General features: G+C 39.1%; 1 protein-coding gene across 4 annotated transcripts in view; it reads right to left on the reverse strand.

Moving 5' to 3' along the window:
* The window catches only part of ADGRG2 (adhesion G protein-coupled receptor G2), a 988,790-nt gene that overhangs the window by 189,305 nt on the left and 775,045 nt on the right, over positions 1–24,440 (reverse strand). For all 4 annotated transcript variants that reach the window (XM_086934346.1, XM_086934348.1, XM_086934347.1 and 1 more), the window contains 2 exons: positions 20,983–21,028; positions 20,768–20,871 (listed from right to left, as the gene is read on the reverse strand). In XM_086934346.1, the coding sequence (XP_086790472.1) occupies positions 20,768–20,871; positions 20,983–21,028 (150 nt within the window). The remainder of the gene's footprint in view (positions 1–20,767; positions 20,872–20,982; positions 21,029–24,440) is intronic.

A 24,440-nucleotide genomic window follows, 5' to 3' on the forward strand; every position in this document is an offset into this window, starting at 1 on the left:
AGCGTACTATAAGAAAACAAGAATGATTGACTTTCAAAATATTGTATGTTTATTGATTGTTCGTTTTGTTGTTGTTTTTTTGTTTATTTTTATTTACGTAGCAACATGTAGGTACCAATGCAGAGTCTAAAAATAAATAAACACCGTCTCCTTTGTAGATATCTTGCAAGTTGTTTCTGAAGTTTTTGTGGTATATGAAATTCATACCATAGTCTGTCTGGAAAGCCGAAACAATATGGAGGTAGGAGATGATAAAGAGATGTTAAATACACATTGGAGATAATATAGTGGAAGAAAGGAAGTAACTATGAGCAAACTTACTATGTAACACAAAAAAGTTGCACAGTATATTTAAAGTCTGACTTTACATTATAATCAATTTGCTACTAGTTTACAAAATACATATAAAAATGAATAATGTCTCAAACAATTTTTGAATTATTAAATAAAAATTTATTTTTCTGATTCTTTTTCAAAATTAAAAAGAAATTCTAATAATTCATTATCATTTTTTTTCATTTTCAAGTAGGAAATCTACTGCTCCCACACATTGCAGAAGTTCAAAGTCCTGTGAATCATCATAGAATTCAGAGTCAATTTCTGTATCTGTTTTGCTTCCTGCAACAATTTCCAAGTTATTTTTCTGTTGTCCTTCCATTTTGAATGCTGTAAAATGAATTTTAAAAAAATATATCAGTACAGATAGGGCACTTTGGGTTTAAGTACAGACAGGTAGTTTGGTTTTTTAAACAGTGATTTTTTCGTTGGGCAGTGTATGGTATCAAACTGGAAGTAGAAATATGAAAAAATTATGAAATAAACTCTAAGTCAATTCTTCATTATACAAGACAAGTCTAACTCCATCCATGACTAAAACAGAGAAGTCTATTTTATTCTATAAGTATTACAGAGTGATAGAATATAACTATCAGAAAATGTTTTCCTAATTAGCTTACAGTACAGAACATACTTCAGTTTTTAAAATAATATCTTACCTTTCAAATAGAACTTGAAGTTATCAGTTGAAATGTAGTTGATATGTACGTCAAGAAGTAGTAGTCAAAATGGCTGTGTTTCTCTCTCTTTCTTTATATATATTCAGGTACATAACCAATCAAATGTCATGATATAATAGTAGAAATTGAAAGTAACATTTTAATTGGTTGTCAATTCCAACACTTCAAATGTGTTTTGTGAAGTAATTTACCTCAGGGAATTTAGAGAGTTCTACATGCTAAATGGCTAAATGGAATTCCAACCAAATTTGTGAAAATGGTAGGGATTTGTATGTAGTATGAGCTAATGTTTAATTGGTGAAAGTGTCTCCAGTGGTTTTTCTGTAAATTACTTTCCCACTTTTTTGAGCGAGTGCTTGTCAGTGCGTGTCCCGGTACGCGAACCTGCAGCGTTACGAGAGTCCTCCATTTTGTGTTTCGGTAGAATTGAGATACAAGATGGAGGGTAAATAATGTTGAGAATGGGTAGAAGGGGGCACGGTAGACGTATCCTGACCCCCTAGGTTTTCTGAAGGTGGCTGAGGAGGCTCATATATGTCGAAAAAAAAATTGGAATTTTTCGCGCGGTTAGCTGCCGGTACGCAAACCGGGTAGCGAACCGGGAAGCAAACATAAGTGAAAATTTGTGAAAAAAGGTACATTCGAAATTTTAAAAGAGTAATTAAAGTTATGGTAGCTCTGAAAAGAGCTTTTGGGTTCTGTGTAAGTTCTAGGTACTTATAAGTAGGTACCAATACACAGTCTTAAGTTTTGTATGAAAACTCTGTTCCCCTCATCTGAGAAGTGCATGCCATCTCCTCTGTAGATATCTTGCATGTAGTAACGCAAGTTATTGTTGTAGATAGCACCCATTCCATGGTCTCTCATGTAAGCTGAAACAGACTTATTTACATGCTTCCTCGATTTCTCAATTTGTGGACAAAATTGATTCGGACCACCTCCATTTTTGTCTTTGGCATATATTGGAATATACCAAGGCAGTTTGAGGAAAAAGTGTCATCAATTGCTCAAAGGTGTCTTTTAAGAGCATTTCCAGACCTAACCCAGTTAAAGTGCCCAAATCATTTCCTCCACAGTGCACTATTATGAGGTCAGGGTTTGGCAAATGTAAAAAGGTTTTCACCAATGGTATCAATTGGTGACATTTCAATCCTCTTCGGCCAATCCATTTGATTTCCACATTTTGTAAATTGAGGTTGTGTAAATTTCTGTTATCAGCATACCTGTGAGCCCAGTGGATGTAGCTATGTCCAAGAATCCAGACTGAAAACATGGCGAGAGGAGTTTTTGCTGCAGTCAGATGAAGTGTGGAAATGAAATGGCAGTTAAAATAGTGAAGTTTGTAATGAAAAAAAACTTTGGAGTTTGAGTGCAAATGATTCATAAGTAGTGATTGGTGTATTTCCATTGCTGAAAACAGAAAGTTAGGGTGCATGGATGTGTTCTTTGAAAGATGTAATTTGAATGGTTATTTAAAAATGATGTTATGAAAGATTGCAGTGGATTAGCAGGTGTACTGAGAGTTCAGAGTTCATTTGAAACATTGTTGTGTGAACTTGTAAACATGAGAGGTCTGGCAGGCGGTAGTTGCTATGGAAAAAGGGCAGAAAGGGCAGAGGGGGGAAGGGTGTTGATTTGAAAATAGTGAGGGAAGAGTTTTGATTGGCTGACATGAGAGATTTGTGTGATGAATATCAGCATTTCAGTGCCTTTGTTGGTTGCAGCCTCTGGAGTGCATACCTTTAATTCTGCTAAAGAAAAATTGGTGTGTTTCTGAGACTGTTTTGAAATTCAAAAAGCATTTGTAAAGGTGAGTTATCGTTTCTATATTTTAGATAAAGACTAGTATGCTTTTTTTGCGTAAATAAGAAAGCCAGCTGTGTATTTAAAATGATGTTTTGAGTCAAGTGTTTGCATTATGCTTTCAAAGACGATTTTGCATTCTTTTACCAATTGTAATTGCAGATAATGTAAAGTATTAGTACTGACAAGGTGTGGTTGTACATAGGAGCTGTGCTGTGTTTTCAAATTATGATCAGAAAATCGTTTTTAAGGAAAAGGAATGCTTTAAAAAATTATGAGAATTTATTTACTTGTGATGTGACTCCTGCAATGCGTCGTTTTTGTGTTGTTATTGCCCCATGCTGCTCTACAGTGTACATGTAAAAAATGATGCATAAGTGTTGCACAGGCATTGTAAATACTCTCCTATGTGTGCTTAGCCATTTCAAGTCACTTCCCCCTGGTTCAAGGGCCTTGTAAATACGTCCCTATGTGTGTCTGGTCATTTGTAGTCACTTTCCCCGTGGTGCAAGGTCCTTGTAAATACGCCCCATGTGTGCTTGAAAAATTTTGATTTTGATTGTTTGAGTTACATAGCCATGTTAAAAGCTATTGAAAAAAGGTGCAAGGACCTTAAAAAAACGTTTTCATGTGTAATAGGGCATTTTAAGTCAGTTCCCCATGAATGTAGGTATATAACTGTTTTACATAAAAGGTTTAAAAACGTTTTTTGAAATCAATTAGGTTTCTTGATATGTACTGCTAGTGTTTCATAGGTTGTTTGGGGCACATTTACAAGGCCTTTGAGTCCCTTTGATGTAATTTTTCCAATTTTAATTTAGGACATTTCCCCTGGAACAAGGTCCTTGTAAATACGCTCCCATGTGTGCTTGGGTAATTTAAGAATTGATAGGGTGTGCTTCTACATAGGACGTAGACTACATCTGCATAATGAGATAAGTAAGCTGAAGAAATACAGGTGATGTGATTGTTAAATGTGCAAAAATATTTTCACGTTTTTCAATTATATCACTTGTGTTTCCTAACATTACGAATCACATTGTGTAGATGATATTTAGTCATGTTCAGGGAGATAGAGGAGGTCTGGCCTTTGTTCAAGAGTGCAGTGGACATGATTCACTTCTTTGGTAGGCCTGTACATGTCTTATCACCTCTGTACTCTTCAACAAGTCTAAATTTCATCTGCAACCCTGAGTAGGCCTCACCTTAAACAAACTTCTAGATAGTCCACACCTTATCGTCATCCTGAATCAATCATTTAAAGTCTTAGGGGCAGATTTATGATGGTTGTGCGCCTATTTTGTGCTGCTGTTGCGTCACTTTTATAATGCAGTAGTGATTTACAAGATGCACCATGTTGCAAGATAGCAGCCGCGGGTCGTGGAGGGAGTTACGGTGGGGCAGGGAGGCGGGGAGGGTCAGGGTGGAGGGACCTAAACACTGGCATATGTATTATTGCAGGTAAGTACACAATTTAATGTGCGTAAAGTTTCATGTGGGCTTTTTGTTGCAGGGTGGGCAGTCATTTGCATGAAAGCCCTGTAATACTATCACTATCACAGTAAAATTAAGAACATTTCACTGAATCATCTTTATAGCATTGCTGAATCAAATTCTTACTGTTATTGATTTACTGTTTAGTAATAGTGGTTAATAACATTTTTTATTATATTTTACCACAGATTCAACTGCAGATTATTTAGAAATTAGACAATGCCGTCTAAGGATAGAATCCGAAAGGCTACGAAACATCAAAGACAGCAGATTACTAAATGCTTGCAGCAGTCCTCTACATTAAAATCACCTCAACGCACGAAGAAAGCTCCGGGTAAGAGAACAAAATCATTCCTTAGAAACATTTGTAGAAACAAAAGTATAACTACAGAACAAGTTTTAGTCCAGAAAAAGAGAGCCAATTTAAATGGAAAGGAAAGGCCCGTCAAAAAAGTTTCTGCTAGAGCAGGAGATAACTCTGTGCATGGCAGTAGAAGGGAAAATACATTCAGGGACATTCGTAGGCGAATGTTCCGCAACAGGGTAATTGTCAATTTGCTAAAACAATTTAAGAAAGGCCAACAGAAAGTGGCATTTTATAAGAAAAATAAAAATGTAGAGAAAATTATTGATCAGGCTTTCGAAATTAAGCAAAAGTTATTTATTTTGGTAATCAATAGAATTAGGAAACTAAACAAGGTAATCTATGTTTTCAAATCAAATAGTAGATGGAAGAGAGAAGTTAATCGAAATAATTTTTGTGAAGTTTTCTTAGGAGAATGGATGCATAGTTCAAATACTGAGGCATTTTTTAATGAGGAGAGTTATTTTCAGGACAATGATTTGGTGCATGCAGTTGACAGCAGTGGTCGAGCATATGAGGTAAAAGATGGTCGTCCGGTTGAAAAAGAAATACTTGTGTCTGCAGATGCAGAAGAGGTGTCAAGTGATGAGGTTTTAGGGAGACGTCCTAAGGGACCAGTGTACACCTGGAAGTGTAGTTCTATTTGCAGTGTGCGACAGGATTCCATCAATTTGCTTTGTGATTTTATACGGACATTTAATAAGAAAAGTTTAAAACAAAAAATAAAGTTGTTGCAAGAATTAGATCCTTGCAGAGTGAGACAAGTGACAGGTTTGCATGGTCATTCACTGGCTTGTCTTTCTAGGAGAGTATGCCAGAGTGCTTCTCATCATTTCAGGATGCTAGCAGTGCATCATAATAAAGTGAGGAAATTAGTTAGAATGTTGTATTATGCTAAGAGTCCAGCAATTATGCTTAAACAATTAAGCAGAGCTCTTTTGCATGGTTCTGAAGTAGATGTGAAGAATATTTGTCAAGAAATTGAGTTCTGTTACTTTGCTGGTAAAGAGAACAATGTTGATATTGAACCACAAGAAGAAGGTAATGTGGAAGACAGTGTACAGATTTTCAGTACACATAAGTTTCACAAGGAAATTTCCACGTTTATGGTGAAAACATGTGAGAGGCCTAATTTCACTTGTGTGTGTTGTCGACGGACTAATTATAGCTGTAGCTCATAACATCCTGCTACAGTGTCTGAACAGAGGTGGCATCTCTGGCACCGTGCTGAGATGGATCCAGGACTTCCTCATGGGGAGAAGCTTCCGAGTTAGGCAGGGAGACTGCTATTCAAAGGGGGTTCCCTTGGGCCAAGGCGTACCGCAGGGTTCGTCATTGAGCCCGACCCTTTTTAATGTGTATGTCGCGCCGGTTGCCTCGATTGTGGAGAGTCATGGTCTCCAATTGGTCTCGTATGCCGATAATACGCAGCTGGTGATCTCCCTATCGCACGCGCCCTGTCTTGCTGCCGATGGCTTCCGCTCGTGCATGAAAGATCTTGCTGAGTGGATGGCTATCAATTGTTTGAAGCTTAATGGCAACAAGACAGAGGTGCTGGTGGTGGGGAGAGCCCAGTCTGCTTGGTCGTTGGCATGCTGGCCTCCTTGTCTTGGACCAACCCCGACCCCCTGTCAAGAGGCACGCAATCTCGGGGTGTGGTTTGATGCGGATCTTACTTTTGGCCCCCAGATTAATCGGGTGGTAGGAGTCTGCTTCGGGATTTTGAAGAAGTTGAGAAAGGTCCTCGACCTGCTCCCGATTAGCGCCCGTCAAACCCTGGTTCATGCCCTGGTGACAGCTAGGTTGGATTATGGGAACCTGCTGTACCTGGGGGCTTTGGAGAAAAGCATGGCACGCCTGCAAGTGCTGCAGAATGCGGCAGCTCGTTTGATTCTTAGGCTGCCCAAAAGGGCGCCTTCAAAGGCGGCGCTTCAGAAGCTACACTGGCTCCCTGTAAGGAGAAGAGTGGAGTTTAAAGCCCTCTGTACCTGTCATCGAATTTTGAATGGCAGGGCACCCGGCCCTCTGAATAAACTGATCGAAGTGTATCAACCAACACGTGCGCTTCGATCCGCAGGGGGCGGTCTCCTTAAGATCCCTAGAGTCAAGAAAGCCCGTATGGGAGGCAGGTCCTTCAGATGCTTGGCGGCCAATAACTGGAACAAACTTCCAGTGGACCTGCGCTTGGAGCCGGAGGAAGCCAGGTTCCGAGCGAGACTGAAAACATTCCTCTACACAAAATAATTGTCGGCTCTGTCTTTGTGATCCCTGCTTGCTGCCTCTTCCTCTTTCAGCGCGTGGACACGCCGGTGTGCGTAACGCAGCGCTCTACAAATGTCCCAATAATAATAATAATAAGAAGAAGAATCAGACTAAGTTAGTGGATTTATATGCAAAAAGTGATATGGAAAACAATAGTGAATGGAAGGATTTTGTCACATACTTGATGGTAAAAAATGGTTTTGATTTGGGAGCGGACCAACGTATGTGTACTTATTGCTATAACAAATTAAACCAAAACCAGATGCCTGCTAGAGCGGTTTATAATAATCTGGAATTAGTTGACATTCCTTCTGAATTGAAGGATTTAAATACTTATGAATCTATTTTGATTCAAAGTGTCCATCCCTTTCAGGCTATTGTACGAATGGAGCCAAAGACAGGGAAGTTGCCTCCATCAGATTTACAGAGTGGATTAAAGGGAAGGGTTGTTTATTTGCCTTTGGATTTGAAGAAAAACATTAATACAATTGGAGTAGAGAAAGTGGAAGAGGAACCTCTGGTTATCATAGTTAATGGTGTTCCGACAAAGAGTAATAAAATCTGGCAAGATTTAGTGGATGTTAGGAAAGTCAAAAAGGCAACATTGTATTTGATAAAAAATAATGAGCACTACAAGAATGTATGTGGTGCAGAAGAGGAAGTAAGTGAAGAAGAGGACAGCGATTTGTGTCCTGGACAAATTGAGAAAGTAGAAGCCTCTAAAAAGGAAGAAATATATGAACATTATAGTGTTCATCCTTTGCATTCCAAGGAAGTCATGGGGAATGCTATTGAGTTGTTTCAAATGAAACAAGCCAAAGGGAATTCCCATTAGTGTTTGGGAGGAAAGTTTGGATGCTCGATGTTTCCCACAGTTATTTCCCACAGGTCGAGGAGGACGACATGATGAGCGACCTGTTCAAATTCCTGCTTCAGAATACCGGACTTTACGATTGTATGCAGAAGATCCTAGGTTTTGTCAATGCATTCCCTATTTATTTCATCTACTGTTTGAAAGTGATCTCTCTGGATTGTCTTATGGAGTGAACCACATCTTGAAAAGTGGTGTACAACTGCGAAATATCTCGGCAAGGGATTTTATGGATAAAGTCAATGTGCAAGACAGTATTTTGGATTCTCACCTGATTAATCTGATGGCATGTCAGCGTGGTACTAATGAGTATTGGTACGGTCGTCATGGTGACTTAAAATGTATGCTGAGGAACTTAGGAACTCCCACATGGTTCCTCACTCTCAGCTGTGCTGAGTATGGCTGGGAAGACTTACTTGAATTTCTACGAGAGGCAAATGGAAACATTGAAAATATCGAATTCAAGACACCCGGAGAACTGTGCTCTTTGGATCCAGTGAATGTATGCAGGTACTTTAATCATAGATTTGAAGCTATGATGTCTTTCATCATGAACAAGAAAAATCCACCTCTTGGAGAGGTGTTGGATTTCTTCTGGAGAAAGGAGTATCAAGCAAGAGGAGCTCCTCATATACATATGCTGCTATGGATCAAAGATGCACCCAAATTTGGACCAGATCCGGATGACTTAGTGATGAGTTTCATAGAACAGTATGCTACATGTGCTGTTCCAAAGACAAACGAAGACAAAAGTTTAAGAGAACAAGTTTTACGGTTTCAAAGCCATCGTTGTGGAAAGTACTGTCGTCGTAAATTCAGAAACAAGGACAAGTACTACACCAAATGTCGTTTTGCATTTCCACGGTCGGTGATATCAAAAGGAAGAGTTAACAATTTGATGTCTTCGCTGCGACATAATGTGACGAGGAAATCACCCAAAAACACATACAATTTGAAAAGAAACGAAGAGTCCAAGTACATTAACGACTACAACCCAGTGATTTTGTCCATGTGGAATGCTAACATGGATATACAGTTTGTGGCTGACAAATGTATGGCTGTGGCTCGGTATGTGACGTCTTACATCACCAAAAAAGAAAAGACAGAATTGAAGGATATGTGGGAGGATATTTCCCATGAAAAGAGCCTCAGTAAGAAGTTGTACAGTTTCAGTCTGAAGATGTTGTTGCATCGAGAAATCGGAGCTTACGAATGTTCTGACCGGTTATCTTCAGCAAGTCTCTATGCCAAATCTAGGAGTATCATTTGGGCGAGTCTTGGTCTTGCTGCAATGAGTAATCGAGTTCTGAAACCTGTACGGGAAATTGAGTATTTGGCGAAGAAGGAGCCAAACAGTACAGATATTTTGAAGACCAACATGTTGGATACATATTATCCAAATAGAAGCAGTCGCCTGGAGAATGTTTGTCTGTATGATGTTCTACAAAATTACGTTTTCAAGAGGAACATCAAAGAAGATATTGATAAAGGAGTGTATGCTGTAATTGGAAGTGAGGGATGTCTGGTCAAGCAAAGAAAATGTCAATTGGTAAACCATCGAAAATTGGATTGCGAATCTCCAGAAAGAAAAGAGTTTTTCTATTTAGCTCTTTTGCAACTTTTCAAGCCTTGGCGTGCAGAAGAGGAACTGCTTGGGGATTTCCTCTGTTACGAAGACTCTTTCAATGCAGCCAAGGAGTCCATAGAATGTCCTGTTTTTCCAAAATATCTAGAAATGTTGAATGCAGAAATCGAGCAGGAAGCAACAATTGCAGCTGAGATTGCTAGAGACAGTTCTCAGGACAGTCAGAGTTCTGTTTCATTGAGTCAGGATCCACTAGGAGAACCAGTTATCGAAAATGAAGCTGCCACTGCCATGATTGAAGTGGAAAGAGCCATGGCACATGCTCAGGAGGATGCGATTAACTTAGAGGATTTGGAAAGACAACTCAACGTTGAGCAGAGGAAAATATATGACGAAGTTACCAACCAAATTGAGCATGGATTAAGTCATGAGAAGAAAGAGTGCTCATGTACGTCGTTAAAGCCTGTCCGACTATACGTGAGTGGAGAAGCAGGAACTGGAAAAAGTTTCCTCATTAAAGCAATTTCATGTTATCTGCTGAAAAGGACTGAGTCATCGCTGTCTTGTGTTGTGACCGCTCCAACTGGACTGGCAGCTCATAACATTAAAGGGATTACTTTGCATCGGCTACTGATGCTGCCAGTGGAGCATGATAACAAATTACAATACCACAAGTTATCTGGGGATGCTTGTTGTGAAGTATCTAGAGTCCTGAAGAAGATGAAACTTCTTATCATTGACGAAGTAAGCATGGTTTCCAATGTCTTGCTTGCCTTTGTGCATTTGAGAATGCAGGAAGTTCTTAAAACAGAGTATGATGTGTTATTCGGTGGCAAACACATCATTGTTTTTTGGTGATCTTCTGCAGCTGACACCAGTGAAAGGACAACCAGTGTTTAAACTGCTTACACATGAAGATACCAAGAAGTGCCTAGGGAGCATTGGCAACGTTAACATATGGTTAAACTTCAATTATGCTGAGCTGCGTGAAAATATGCGTCAGGCGAAGGACGAAGATTACAAGAATATTCTACAAGATGTTAGAATCGGGAAAGCGACTGAGCGTGGGAAAGAAGCTTTACATGCACGATTACTGTCAAATTTATATCCAGAAGAAGACGTTTTGCCAGAGGATATTTTTCAGAAAATTACTGTGAAGAAATCTGGAATATGTTTGATGCCAACTCTTGCAGAATGTTCCATCTTCAACAACAAAATGTTGAATTTAGAAAAACAAGAGATTGTGAAACTGGAAGCTATTGACAGAATAGAGCATATGGGAGCAACAATTATTTTGTCTGAGAATTTGAAATCTAAATTGGATTAATTAGAGAAGACTATATCTAAAACTGCGGGTTTTGAAAAGACTCTGAATGTATGCTTAAATTGCCGTATCATTTTGAGAAGGAATTTACATGTTGAAAGAGGTCTGGTAAATGGATCAATGGGTAATGTTGTTGATTTTGAGAAATACAGAAGTAGAGATGGAATTGAATTTTTAAAAATTAAATTTGATGGCATTGAGGAAGTACAGCTAATTGGTCGTTGCACAGCTAGGTTTTTGCTTGTAAAAGACCTATATGTTCGCCATAAGCAGTTTCCTGTTTGCTTGGCATATGCGGTGACAATTCATAAATCGCAAGGTTTAAGTGTAGACACTGCTTTAGTGAATATTGGCAGTTCTGTGTTCAAAGAGGGTATGGCTTATGTAGCATTGTCAAGAGTCAGAACTTTATCGGGTTTGTACTTGATTGACTGTGATGTCACAAACATTTCTGCTGATCTAGATTGTGTTAAGGAATACAATAGGTTAAGAAGAGAGTATGCGCCACATTTGCCTCAATATCCTTTGTTTGAGAAACGTGTGGTAGGCCGGAAATGAAGAAATATCAGTAATAGTAGGGAGGTTGAAGCAAAAAGACCAAAAGTCGATGAACCAAAAATTGTATGCAGGAATAAAATGAATTCTGTTGAAAATGTTGTTGGTTTTCAATTTGAAAATAGTTCTGGTGTCAACTGCTATGCTAATGTAGTGGTTAATGTTGTCTTTTCACTAGACACTTTAAAAGAACAGATTGTGATCAATTCAGAACAAAGTTTATGCTGTTTGTTGAATTCTGTGTTAGAGAAATGTAGCGCCGATAGAACAAGAGTAGAAAGTGTGTCTGAAATTCGTAATCTGTTAGACAAATGTTCAGGTCAAACGCAATTCTCTCAAAATATTCAGCAGGATTGTCAGGAGTTTTTAATGTATATGCTTGATGTATTGCAAGATGAAGGTGTAGATGTAGATTATCTGTTTGGCCTTTCTTATCTATGGCAGCATGATTGTGAGAACTGTAGGCTATCAAGTACTACTAGTGTAGACTCAGAAAGATTTATATATTTAACTTTGCCTGACAGTAAATCAGTATCCTTCAATAAGCTAGTGAAGGCAGCCGATCAAAACATGGAGTGTAGCCAATGTAAGTCTGCAATGCTGTCCACGTTAATTTTACGAAGTTATGGCCAGTATGTCATTTTAATGTTCCAACGATGTAGGCCTGATGGAACTAAATTGACAACTTTAATTAATAATTTTGTGGCTTCGCAGTTGTCAATATCAGGAAGGACTTTTATAACTACAGCAATTATATATCATGACGGTCCTTCAACTACTTCAGGACATTATACAGCTTATTTAAAATCTGGAAACGGCTGGTCATTCTGCAATGATTCTGTTTTAACTTTCAAAAAAAGATTGCCTTGCCACCTTCAAAATACTTACCTGGTGTTCTTACAACCAAAATTTTAGGAAAGGAATCTTGGGATTTGTTCAGAGGAATTTCCAGAGGTTCTAATGGCTCCTACTCTATATGGCCTTGTGGATAATTGTAGTACAGAGCGAAAACTGTTTGTGTTTATAAGCTAAGTCAAGCAGCAGATCAAAATAAGGAGTAGAGGAAATGTAAGTCTGCAATGCTGTCCATAATTTTTTATGGAAACTTATGAGTGAAATGTCATTTTACAATTTCAACTACATAAACTGGATGAAAAAAAGTTGTTAAGTCTAATTAAAAATGTTTTGGCTACACAGTCATCGATTTCAGGAAGAATATTTGCAACTGCAGCTATTATATATTATGATGTTCCTTTGACAACATCAGGATATTACACAGCTTATTTGAAATATAAAAAAGGCTAGTCTTTCCGCAATGGTTATCATTTTAGTATGAAGCAATGTTGCCTTTTGACTTGTTTTCTGAAGTGAGAATTTAGGGTAGGTAACTGGATTATAATGATTCGAGGTGTGGATGTAATTTAGTATGCTGTTTTAAATTGCTTTGTATGTCTCATTTTTCTTAAATCAATGGAGTTTATCTTTCAGAAAGTGGCGGGCAGAAAATAGTAACAGCACAACAGAGTATAAGCTGTTCATAGGACATCCTTTGACGTTATAGAAAGTAAGTTACTTTTGAGGAGTTCTTTTTTCTGATTAGTTATATTATTTGGGTTTTTTAAACACAATCATTTTGATTGTGTTTTTTTTCCCCCGCTGTTATATGATGAATACCTTCAACTCACTGTTTTCAGTGAAATTTGATATTTTCTGATAACAGCAAAAATAAACCATTAAATATGTATAATTAATTTTGTACTTTGAATTGTGATTTATAATATGTATTCATCTTGTCTCATGCTCACTCTTTTTTACTACCTTCTATTAATTTAATTTTTTTTGTTCTTTCTTACACAGATTAAAAGTATAAAAATAACAATTGACTACGTTAATGACAATTATAAGGTAAGTGTTTAGTACTCTTTACGTTACATCTCTATCACATTTAACTTTTATTAGTTCCACTGCTTCATTTCTTTAACCCTTAGTTTCCTGCCTTTGCTACTTCCTTCATTTCTTTTTCTATTACTTATTTATACTATTCTTTTCACTCCTTTTCTCAGTCCCTCTTTCAACAGTAACTGTGTGTTACTCCCTCTATTTGTCTTTCTTTTCACATTACTCTGTGTTTACTTACTCGTCTTTTTAAAAAAAAAAAAAAATGTTTTAGTTTGCTTCGGGTTCGCGTACCGGCGCGCGAACCGGGAAGCGAATCAAAAGAAATAGAGGATGCTAGAGTGCTAAACATTCTAGCAATTTTTCTTAAAGGGAAGGTAGTTCTGAAAATAACTTTTTTTATTATTTTTGTTGTTTTATATTTTTTGTGTGTTTTTTTGGAGTGAGGGGAAACAAAAATGATTCATTACAAAGGGCTCAACAGGAGCAACAAAAAAAAAGTAAATTTAGTTTCTGGGACGTTTTGAACATTGATGATGTTCATATGCTCTATTAATTAGAGTAACACTCCTCTCTCCACATGAAATTAATTTGCCACAAGTTAAACATGTCATTTTCATTTGTCCAAAGTTCTTCTGAAGATTTGGGACCGTTTCCCTTGCCTCTAATTCTGTCACTGCCACTTCATTGGTGGATGTACTGGCAGGTCGGGGGTTATCCACCAAATCTCGAATTTGGGCAGCACTGTAATTAATCGGGTGCCACCTCTCCATATGACGATGCATGGTATAATTAACATAACTATATTTTTTTTCGGTTCCTCTGGAGAGTACATCGTGGCAGATGAGGAAGGTAACGTACCTGGCATTTACTTTTTTTTCATGTGGAGGAAACGAAAAAAATTGCCAAATAAAATTTTCTTTAATATGGGACCTCCTTGGCTGTTCTTCTAAAAACACCCTTGTCCCTTGCTCCTGTTCCTCGTCTTCCTCTTCTTCCTCCTCTTGTTGGAGGATGACCTGTGGAGTTGGTCCTCTCTTCCTTGGAGGTGGTGGTGGTGGTGGGGATCCACCAGCTGCAGCTACTACAGATGCCATGACTGAACAAGCAGAAACAGGTCTTTCTCCCATAAAAATGAAAGTCAGAGTGAGGAAAAAAGGTGGGACTTTCATCATTTGGGAAAAAAAATGTTCTAAACCAATGAAAAGTGTTTATTTTACGTCATATGATCAAGCGTTCCATCATTAGGAAACTAAAAGTAAAATGAACCAATGAAAAGTTTTATGAACTAGTCACATGACCTGTTATGCTTACGTTACGCGCTCCGCGCCGCGCCTCGGATCGTTTCCGGGGCTCTGCGTTTCACGCCTTGGTTCGCGTTCCAGAGCCCTTCCGGGTGCGCTAACGCGGCGCGTCATAAGACGCATTACGCAGTAACGCGATACGTTGAGATTACGCGACGCATCACGATGTGGCTTTCTAACGCGGTACTTGCACTAACGGAACGTTTACCGGTTTGCGTACCGGCAGCAAAACAATAAAAAATAATTTAAATTATAATATAAATTAAATTAAAAAAATATAATACAAAAATATATAAAATATATTTTTGAATTAGAATAAGAATACATTTTACAGCTTTTGATATTTGCTATTAAAAAACCATTGAAATTCACTGAAAAAACCATAGGTTATAGACCATATATAGTTAGGGATTAGCATTTACAAAACCTTGAAAATTCACTGAAAAAACCATAGGTTATACACCATATATAGTTAGGGATTAGCATTTACAAAACCTTATTTTACTCGCACAAAACCATTGAAATTCGCATATATAGTTAGTTGCACTAACTATATATCGCGCACCCGCAATCCACTGCTGATGATGTCACATATTACATCATTCATGACATGGTCAGTGACATCACTGATGACATCACTGATGACATCACTTATGACATTTCAAATGACATCACTGATGACATCTCAAATGACATCACTGATGACATCACTGATGACATCTCATTTGACATTACTGATCACATCACTGATGATATCATTTATGTGATAATACAATGAACCTCTTCAGACTCTAATATAACCTTAGATACAATCAGTGTAAACAGACACTCACAGACTGTCACTCATCCATGAAGTTACTCACACACCTAGTTAGTCATGCAAAGAATCAATCACACCTCCATTTCCTCAACTATACAGTTATACACACCTTACTTATTCAAACATATACTAACACATATTTTCTCTCTTATACAATCCCTGATACAAGTTCTCAATGATCCATACAGCCACTCACACATTCACTGGCTCTTATGCACAGTTATTTATATATGTCAACTCTCACATGGACTGTGTTTTACATATGTACTTACTTTGACATGTAGCACTGAGATATCCATTCACTCACCAATACACTCATGCACACAGTCAACTGTCCATACAGCTGTTTCCACCTGCACTTTTGAACCCATACATCTAGTGAATCAACTGCTCACAAATCTATGCACAGAGTCATACACCTCCCAGCCACCCACACACATACTCAGTCTCCCATACAAATACTTGGGCAACCATTCAATAACCCATATAGTTACTCATCTAGCTACTGATTTAAACATACAGCAGTTTACAGAACAACAGACATAATGATGCACAAATTAAGACAGTTTAGTCACTAACCCATGCACTCAGTGAGACACATTTAATCACTCACTCATACAGTCAGTCATGCACCTACTAAATCCTTCATCCAGACACTTATACATCCACTCATTCTTCAATATGTAAGACATATTTTAACTTTACAGAAACATACAGTCACTGGATGTTGTCATCAGTGATGTCATCAGTGATGTCATTTGAGATGTCATCAGTGATGTCATCAGTGATGTCACTGACCATGTCATGAATGATGTAATATGTGACATCATCAGCAGTGGATTGCGGGTGCGCGATATATAGTTAGTGCAACTAACTATATATGCGAATTTCAATGGTTTTGTGCGAGTAAAATGAGCTTTTGTAAATGCTAATCCCTAACTATATATGGTGTATAACCTATGGTTTTTTCAGAGAATTTTCAAGGTTTTGTAAATGCTAATCCCTAACTATATATGGTCTATAACCTATGGTTTTTTCAGTGAATATATATATACAATAATCTGATAGGTAAAACAATTTAATCTTGGTTCCTAAGAGATTTCGAATAGTTGGTTCATATAAGAAGGGATTGCGTCAACGTTTCGTCCCTGGGGAGCGATGCGGTGATTAAACGCATCAATCGGAAGGTTAAAGACACGATCTGCGTGAACTAAAAATAAATCAAGAAATAATCGCTTCACTCTACCTCCTGTAATAAGTAATCACTGCAGAGGTAAGAGGAACATCTACGCTGTCTGAGTCGGCGGACCGGCAGTATATTTCAGAAAGAGACCAGGACTCCAAGCGGAGCATAGGTCCACAAGAGGCTGTCCTACATATATACAGTCCTGATGAAGACCCGTCCTTGATGCATTAAATCACCGCATCGCTCCCCAGGGTCGAAAACTTATGTGTCATTTATGTTTTAAGTGTTTTTTAGGGACAGCATCTGAAGTAATTTGTGTTTCAAATTCGAAATATGAAAGTGTTGGAGTAAAAAATGTTACTTTTATTTTTATCGTGTGGTCAGTGTATTTGATCGTATTGATATAAATATTGTTATCTCTGTACCCTGGTTAGGCACGAGTTACACAAAAAATAACATTGAAATACTAAATCACTGGGTGTTTCTGCAAGCTGAGCATATTGCAGTGCATGGGATTCTGCGCCCTCTATTTTTAGGCTGGACTAAAATATCGTGCACTGGTCTCAGAGCCAAAGTGAGGTCTGTGATATCCAGCAGATGGAGGATAGAAGGAGGAACTAGACAGGACTGTCCTTTGTCCCACTCCTATTTGTCCCAGTGATGCAAGCCGTGGTTTATATTCATTAGAGCAAGAAGCAAGATTGGGTCGTACAACTGGAGGACACTGTGCATGTGATTTTGATGTATGCAGACGACATTCATGTTTATTTGCAGGACCCATTAATGTCAGCACCACTTCTCAAGCTGGTATTGGTCTGTTTTGGGGGAGATCTCGGGGATAGATGTGAATAAGGCAAATACCAGACTTTTTCCCATGAGAGATGGCCTAGATAGGAGCAATGCAGATTTCCTGAATTTGCAATTCTGTGGGAACCAATTCAATGTAGGCACTCACGTTTGCAGAAGAGTAGTAATGGCGCAACATGGGTTGTCAGTGGTCTTTCTGAACTCTATGCAAATTTTCTTCACAGGCAGTGTGTCTGTAGGCAAGATGGTTCTTTTGACCTTCTGTTTATATTCTCTGAAAGAAGCCAAACTAAAAGAAGATGTGGAACTAAATCTGGAAAACGTAGGAGCGAGGAGGACCCTTCATACAATTAGCATACACAGGAATTGGGCAAAGGGATATTGATGCCATAGAAAAAATACTTATTGCCCGTGGCACTGCTCTACAACGTGCTTTCATTTGCAACTCCAGGTTGCACTGTAGCAGATTTTCCTGCACCCTCTGAGTGGTCTTGTAAACTACCTGCCTTGTCTCAACTGGATGTGGCGGTCCTGAACACACAGAAAAGAATGTGGAGAAGGGAGGATGTAAACTAACGGCTAGAGCTGTTGACTTTGGAACTATGGAACCAGAATCGAGGTCTCGGAGTTGGCTCAACATCCTGTGATTCTGGGCAAATCACTTAGAACGGGATGGGATACTCCATCAAAAACGTGACGGTTACCCCTTCCGCTGTATTACAAGTTCTATAGGATACAATGGAATTGTAATTTGGCGGACCGGGTATCCTTCATGTTTGTTATGGAGTAACCCTGTCCGCCAAACTCGTAATCAGGTCCTTACTCTCCCGGTGCCTATCAAAAAGGAATGTTCCCTTGTGTAATGTAGCTGTGCTCATTTAAAGCGCTCCAATACCTTTGGGTCGAGTTTGCGCTATGTAAAACTGCAAAAAAAGGAATGTCAGTTCAAAGACTATGATTTTGAATAATTATTCTGTCTCTGGATGCTGCCATGAAAGTTCGATAAATAATGAGGTAGTTTTCAATTGCTATTTTGTATTTAAATGTATTCCACGTGACCACATAGGGTAAACAAGCAATATTTTCAGCGTGCTCCATTGTTGAGTCGGCGTTAATGGGGGGCTCTCTCTTGTGGGTCTGTGGTTGAGATGATATGTCTTAGCATGTTAGATAGCCCAGTGGGTTAATGGACCTGTCCTGCTCTTTTCAGCGGCAGCAGTGGTGAGTATGCCTGAGTGGAGAAGTGCTTCCATAACAAGTGTAATATTTCAAAAAGTTATTTTATAAGTAATACTGTGGTTGGTTTGGAAGCAGAATATTTTAACCCCATGAGGAAGATAAAGCCCAGATTCCATTCGGGTATCTCATCAGCGAGGCCCATTGCCATCTCCTAAACAGGAAACAATGGAGCACACACAGCCCAGAATTGTCTCTTCTGGGGCAGCCCCTCTAGGTGAAAAAAATTCTTTCATCACTTTAGCCGAATCATTCGTTTTCCAGTGCTTGTTTTCATTAGCAGTTACTGAAATAAATATAGCAGATGCTTCAAATTTCATTATTTTCCTGGCTTATAAGGTACAGCCATTGTTATTGGCAACCCTCTTTATTATCTCATCTCTGATTGATGACAAGGCCTGTAAGGATCTGACCCTGTGACCTAAAGGTTACAGGTCGCCGCAAAGAGCAGGGCCATGTGTGTTTTTTGGCTTGCCCTTCACCCCAAATCAGTTCTAACATGATGAAACCACGCGTTTCAAATGGATCACAGTTGCTGCATGCAACTCTCCATTGCACTTGCAGATTTTCATAAACAAAAGATCACATAGGCACGTGCCTAAGGTTTGCATATATTTAGAGATTGACAGAACCGGAACTGTTGTCACTTTTCTGCCATTCACTTGTCATCCTCACAAGAATACACCTGCAAACTGTAGGCTCAGCAGAAAGACTAAAGGCACAGGATTACGACAGATATGCCCATTGTTCTCTCTTTATTTTTGTTTTGAATTGAGGTGTTTGTGGCGCTTTCCAATACTGAGTACACTGCTTACTTTCAGTAGCTGTACGTTTTTAAGTGCAGTACGTGCATTACAAAAGTTTGGGAATACATGTAAAAGTAGGAGTGTGTGTGATCAACACGTTTGCAATGCCTTTCCTAATACTACTCCTTTGGGAACATCTATTTCCTCACCCTATTTTCGACTATGACAAAAACACGCCTAAAATATTGTCCATAGTAATAACCGTGATTTGGTGGTGGAAGACAGCACAGATCTGTATTCTGTTGATCTTGATCGTAGCCTTCTGGCTGCAGAATTACAAAAAGTAAATTTAGTCAGCTGCAATATAACTAAGCAACCCCCTCAAGGCCGTAAAACCATATGTTATATTTCTTGGCCATTACGGATAACAACTGTAATTACAAGGTTTTGCGGCCGCAGCGTTTTCCACAAAATGATGGATTTGACAAATGTGCAAATAACCAGGGGAGGCTCCTCGGCTAAGGTGGAAGAGCATTGCCCCACTGCAGAGCAGCAAAAATAAAATGATAATAACATTGTTATTATCATTTTATTTAATGTAGCTGGGGGCTGGGTTAGAGCGGGGTGGGGCGTGGCTGAAGGCACAGGGGGAGGAGTGGGGTGCACACTCCCAAAGAGCGCATGAACTGTTTGGGCCAACCAAACCGCTTATGAGCACTTTGCATGTTACTACCATGCTGCATTACACAGCCTGGTGAGGAACATGCGAAGCATTCCTGTCCCCGTCTGAGCGCCAAACCACAGCGCTCCGACCAATCACAATGCTGCATTGCAGTGTTATAATTGGCTCTGGGGAGCCCAGGAACAGGTTACTTCCTGCTTCCAGGACTGCAGGAAGAGGACAAGGACGGAGGAGAGGCGGCGGCCGGCGAAATGTAAGGGGTATTTTTATTTTGTCTCCCCCGCCACTCCACCGCCGTTCACGGCTAGCTGCTACTGCAAATAATCCACCATCTGCCGCACAATCTGCAGATGTTAATAAAAAAACGTGTTTCTAGCTCAACCGGATCGAAAATTACAGAAAGATAGCAACACGTGTTGCTGCACAATGAAATGCCATTAACAAAAGGTTGACTGCCTCTCTTTCTGTTGCTTGTTATTGTATTTGGGTGTCAGACTAGCACTAATGAGGTAAAACATTTGCCCAGATACTGCTACCATGTATGCAAATGTCAAAATACTGCGGAAATTCTATGACAAAATGTGGCGCGCTATCCTGCATAATCCGCCTTTTATTGCTGCATAATTTAGTAAACTCTGCCCAAATAATTTGGTCCTACCTTGCTGCATAATTCTAGTGGCCCTGCCCTTAGGTTTCGTTGAAGATGTAGGTCACAGTGGACGCATTAGTAAAGAGTTCATGAGTAAAAGTTAAATGGCCTGGCCAATAAAGAGAATAAAAATACATTTGCACACTATGCATCTCCATAAAGATTACCAGCAGAACTCCGAAGCTCGTCAGGTGGTTGCATTTGCATACTGTCTCGTTGCCTTTTGAACCTGCGACCGCACAGCCTTCCGAAGACCAGCCTCCTGTGCCATCTGTCACATGATAGGAAGTGAACATGAGTGATACAGCAAAAGCAATATTTCCATAATGAGGTGGCAATAAAATGTGCTAAATGATATATGAGTGTCTGATCAGATACTCACTGTTTCTATTGAAGTCCCAAAAAACACACTTTTTGGTAAAGTTTGCCTGTGAAAAAATAAGAAACAGTTTCAATGCAAGTCTAGAATAGCTTCGAAAGAATCGTATAATACTGTTGTCTATCGTTCATTACAATTAAAAGGTTATCGTTTAACGAAAAAATAACCTTGACTACAGGCAATTCACCATAATTTCTCTAATTCTTTTAACTTGTCTTGAGATGCACATAGGTCATCTTCAGTCAATGTATTCACCCGGAGTCAGGTTCAGTCTATATTCTTTCAAAAACATACCCTTTGGGTAATTATGCGTTCCTGGAGGTATGAAAGTTAAATGAAATATTGTGTTTCTAGATGGAATTAGAATGGACAGATGTGATATTTTTGACATCCACAATTACTACACATGGCTGTCTAAACTACTGATATTCTGTACATTTAATGTATTCCAATATTTTCAGCTCTCCAAATCTGGAGAACAATAGTAATGCCAGGAAACATCCAACTTCACCAATAACAGCATTCATTTAAACTGGTTGGCGTCTCAAAATGACATGCATGTTAAATAATTTAGTAATCTTTTAAACAGTGCACATACCGTTTTAAAAAAAATATGTTAAAAAAGTTGATCAAGTTTAGGCAAATTGTATACAAATATTCTAGACGAATGTTCATAGTGATGCAGAATATCCACATGTGTAGAGTAAGGAAATATATGAAATGTCGCTATTTGAAAAAAAAAAAAAGTTTCCCCACACATAATATACATTTTTCCATGTGATGTTTTCCAATTCACCACACTCACCATAAAAATTAGGTAGACGATCTGTCTGATTTCCAATTTAAGCGTAGGTAGGTGTGGGTAAGGCAGTCCATTGGTTTGTAAATTCATACAGATTTGGGACTGTAGGTGTTGACTAATTCCTTTGGGTTTCCTTGCTACTCCCTCGCAAATACTATGGCAAAGCCAACAACACATCTTACATGTATCCAAGTTGTAAATTATCGGCATGATTGAATGACAAACCCCCCAGCAAAACTGGCTTTGTGAATCACCCCCTAGAATAAATATACAGATTCATAATGTTTCCATGCATAAGAATTGTGCACATAAACATTACTTGATAATGGAATCTGCTCTGTATGCTGTAAGAAAAGAACATCTTTAAATGAGATGTAAAGTTTCTAGAAAGTATTTGTAAATTCCTATTTCCTGAAACTTGGATATCAAACACCCCTACACAATAGATTACACAGAAGTCAGAGCTGGCAAGTAGCCAAGTTTTCTGATTCTTGGCTAGGCTGTTCTGCAATGTACGAGCCCTGTAGTATGGTCAGAGGCGGCCTGGAAATTGCTTTAGGCCGTGTTGGCAGGGTGACATTTATTTATGTCCTTCAGCGCTTAATCTGCAGCCAGAGTTACCCTCCCTTCCTTGACCTGGAGAATGACCATGTAGAATCAGCTAAGGGTAGCGAGCTGGCTCTTACTCATGGGAGACTAGGCAGATGCCGCTAACACACTGCAGTGAAGGTACGGGTGTGAACAGTGTCATCACATAGAGCGCTCTGTGAGGTAATTGAAGAGACACCCATTGTGGGTCACGGAGTTGCCCACCTCACATGGGTGGAATAGCCAGATAGGAGCAGTCACACTGGAGTAGTCTGGAGTTTCTGGGCTCAGACTCTTTATATGGGGTGCAGTTCCTGCCTATTGGATTCTAGTCTTTTGCCCAGTCATAGCCTGTGGTGGCCCATGCTCTGAGTGGATCTGGGGGCCTGCTTTCATCCTGTCCTGACGGAGCATGAGTTTGCGCTTTCGTCTAGTCCCTGTCATCCTGAAGTATGCTATACATAATTTCTGATAGGAAGAAGAATTCCTCAGTGGAGGGGTTCTTGAAATCCCATGACTATGAATAAAAGGGGCCATCCTGTGTCAACTTTACTGGTAGAAACACAGGAGGAAGATTTTATCCAGAGAGAACGGGCACTGGTGCAATCCATGGAAGACTTGTACTTAGACATTAGCACGGAGACTGAGAATATCACAGCAGGATTAAAGTGCTTTAACAAGATTGTAGAATGATATTGAAAATGTGACAGAACTTGAATGGTCCAAGATTAAAACATAAGTCGAAGCTGGAACTCCACAACATAAATCGAGTGAGAAGGACTCTTCAATCATCGCAGAGGTAAAAGAATAGAGATGTTTGACAAAATGCTGAGAACAGAATCCAGGATTGAAGTGCTGGAGAATTTTAAGTGAAGAGCTTTTCCATTGATTGTGGGTGTCTTAGCACTGAGTCTGAGGAGCTGCCTGCTGATGTGGAGTCCTTGCTGCAAGCTCTTTATGTTCCTCCGGATGTTGATGACTCTACTGTGGAGTGGAGGAACTACAGGCTTCCTGCACTTCCTATGACACTTATGTACTCACATGTATTCAGATTATGTGTGACTTTGTTCCTTATCCTTAACTTGATGGTACCTTTTTCATTTTTTTATCCAAAAAATTCTTATGTTTCCTACCCTGTAATGGATTTCATATGTACATATATATTTATATTTGTTTGAATGTTGTATTGTATTTTTTAATATTTATCATGTGTCTTTTTATTATGAATTGTATTATGAATTGTGTCCATGCACTAATGTATTCAGGTTGCTATTAATTGAATTGTTGTATTGAATGAAGGGATAGATAACACTTGCATGCAATTAATGGGGCTTCCCCTTCGGATACCCGGATGTACTTTAGCGTGGAATTAATATTTTTCTCACTTTGTGAGACTCCATTTTTTAGACTTGGGCTCCTTCGTGTGAATTTTTAATTTAGTACAGCACTTCCATCCATATACTACGCCATATCCGTCAATACTAATTGTAATTTGCCTTTCACGCAGCTGGATAAGTCTTTCCACCACCTCCATGATGACGCATTACGTCCTCACATGAAAGGCTTCCCCGTTGGTCTATGTCCACGGGGATCCTGCTGAACATAGAGACGCCGGTGAATAAGGTAGGAGGGACTTCTGTTGCCCGTTTCGCGGTTGTATTTCAAGGCGTCCTTTGAACAATAACCTCGGGGGTACTTATGGCAATAACTTTTTTGCAGGCACCTCCGTGACCACCCATCGCCCAAAGAGACCGATAATGCGGTGTGGGGGGTGACTACATGGCTAAGGTAGGGCACATTGTGCTTTACGTTTATTATTCATCTTCGACTTGCCTATGTGATCTGTGTATACTGATAGGTGCCCCCTTATTTCTATAGATACGCCACTAAGATTCCTTGAATCCGTATTGAGCCGAAGCAACAAGAAAATTGTGAATATTAAAACCTTTTCCATCCAATCACCAGGTACATGTTCATAATATCTATGTCCTGCGCCCGTATTAGCTAATACCTTGATGTTTGTGACCACATAGTACAATACTTTTTTAATCTATGATACTGCTTTTCAGAT

This window comes from Lissotriton vulgaris, chromosome 8 (assembly GCF_964263255.1).
Source record: "Lissotriton vulgaris chromosome 8, aLisVul1.2, whole genome shotgun sequence".
NCBI lineage: Eukaryota > Metazoa > Chordata > Amphibia > Caudata > Salamandridae > Lissotriton > Lissotriton vulgaris.